At 58.2% G+C, this 1,903-nt stretch overlaps 1 protein-coding gene across 2 annotated transcripts in view; it reads right to left on the minus strand.

Annotated features, from left to right (window-relative positions):
* PLA2G2F (phospholipase A2 group IIF) overlaps window positions 1–1,903 on the minus strand; it is an 11,816-nt gene that overhangs the window by 3,289 nt on the left and 6,624 nt on the right. For both annotated transcript variants that reach the window (XM_045299266.1, XM_030887994.2), the window contains exon 4: window positions 1,521–1,627. In XM_045299266.1, the coding sequence (XP_045155201.1) occupies window positions 1,521–1,627 (107 nt within the window). The remainder of the gene's footprint in view (window positions 1–1,520; window positions 1,628–1,903) is intronic.

Genomic DNA, 1,903 nt, shown 5'->3' on the forward strand with positions numbered 1-1,903 from the left:
CTCCCAGAGCACCTAACAGAGGTCCAATGTGGGGCTCAAACCCAGGACCCTGAGATTAAGAGTCTCCTACTCTACCAGCTGAGCTAGTCCGGCCTCCGGAAACCATCGAGACCCAGCGGTTCTTAACCTTAAGGGGGTGCTAGAATCAGGCGGCGGCCAGGTTAGAGCACAGACCCCCTTGACCCACCCCTTAGGCTTCCAAGTCCGTCAGGCTGGGCAGGCCTGAGAAGGTGCCTTTCCCACGCTTTCCATGGTGACGCTGTTGATGCTGCTCCAGAAAACCCACTTTGAGAACCACGGGCGGAGTGAGTGGTTTGCAAACAGTCGTGAGTTCCTTTGGCAGAATTATCTCCCTTAAAGGCAACTGGGCAGAGGGGCCGGCACAGCAGGCAGCCGCACGAGAAACGGCTGAGTAAGCAACATATGCTCAGGCAACCCTGTGGGACAGCAGGCCCATGTCCCTAGGAGCTCTCTGAACCCAGCCTCTGCCTCTTCCTGAACTCCTTGGATGAGGGGACTCCCCTTCCCCAGGCCAGGACAGCAGACTTGGGGCCCTGGGCTTCCAAGGGGTCTCAAAGGGGCCCAGTTCCCCGATGCTTCCCAGAGCACAGGAGATGCAAGTCTCTTTGCAAAGCAGGCGCTCTTTGAGCCATCGGTACAGAACACCACGCAGGGCCTGGCGAGGACCACAAGGCCGAGAAAGCCCAGTGGCTGCCGGAGGCCTGGGCAGGCGGGGAGGCACGGCTGGGTCACCTGTCCTGCGAGATTGCAAGCTTCAGTCATCTGCGGAGGAGGGAGCTCTGCCAGGCCTGTCTCTGTATCCTAGGACCGCTGGCAGGAACACGGGGCCCCTCAGTGTACCCACAGGATGAGGCCAGGTGGGAAGGGGCTCGCCCAGGTGTGCACAGTGAGGAGATGGAGACTATGCCCAGGGCTCCCAACTCTCAGGTCTGTGTTTACAAAGCCGGACGCACAGAAGGGCGGGCTCAGGACCACTTAGGGTTCTGGTTTAAGAACCTCTAAGTGTTTCTCCTAAGCTTCCCAGAGCTCAGCCACTGGGGGTGGAGACCAGGCACCCGACCCTGGCTTGGGGATCTGCTCATCCAGATCCCCACCAGATCCCGGGGCGAGGCGTGTCAGAGTCAGCAACGCAGAAGCAGGCCACAGGTTAAATGTCTATTTCGGACACTCCCCCAAAGTTGTTTTAGGGTGAATACGCCCCGTGCACTAGTACTTCCCTGTGTACTGATGATAATTCCCGGTGTGCGTGGGTGGATTCACATGAGACGAATACTTAACGTTTTAGGATAAGCACATCCATGTAATATTTAGGATATGCTTGCATTGTGACACGCAAATATCATCCGAAATTCAAATTGAACAGTGTTTAGCGGGCAACCCTGCCCACGGACCCACCACAGGTGGGTGGAGCTGGTAGCCCTTGTGCTGTTCACCACCACCACCCCAGCCACCCTCCCCACCCACCTACTCAGGGACCCAACGGGGGGAGAGAGACTCACTGCAGACAATGGTACCATTCTCGATGGTGTAGTCATAAGGGTCCACATAGGGGAAGCAGCCCAGGTCAAAGAGCTTCTGGTAACAGCAGTCATGGGCATGGCAGCACCTGTGGACAGGTGGAGGAGAGGTGGGGCCCATTTCCCACCAGCAGAGACACTGGTCAGCTGTCCCAGTTCCTCAGTGATCCGTCTTTCAAACGGTGGCCCAGAGAGAGGGAGTTACCTGCCCGAGATCACACAGCCCTGCAGTAGCAGAGCCAGGGCCAGCGCCCCACTCTCCCTTCACTTGCCTCTTGGTCCTGTCCTCCTTGAGCTGCCAGCTGACCCCTTGGGGCCCTGGCCACAGGGGCAAGAGGGTCTGATGGTCTGTCAGTGTGCTCAGG

Source organism: Echinops telfairi, unplaced genomic scaffold (genome assembly GCF_000313985.2).
Source record: "Echinops telfairi isolate 266 unplaced genomic scaffold, ASM31398v2 ScPeMD7_7457;HRSCAF=8495, whole genome shotgun sequence".
In the NCBI taxonomy this organism is placed as follows: domain Eukaryota; kingdom Metazoa; phylum Chordata; class Mammalia; order Afrosoricida; family Tenrecidae; genus Echinops; species Echinops telfairi.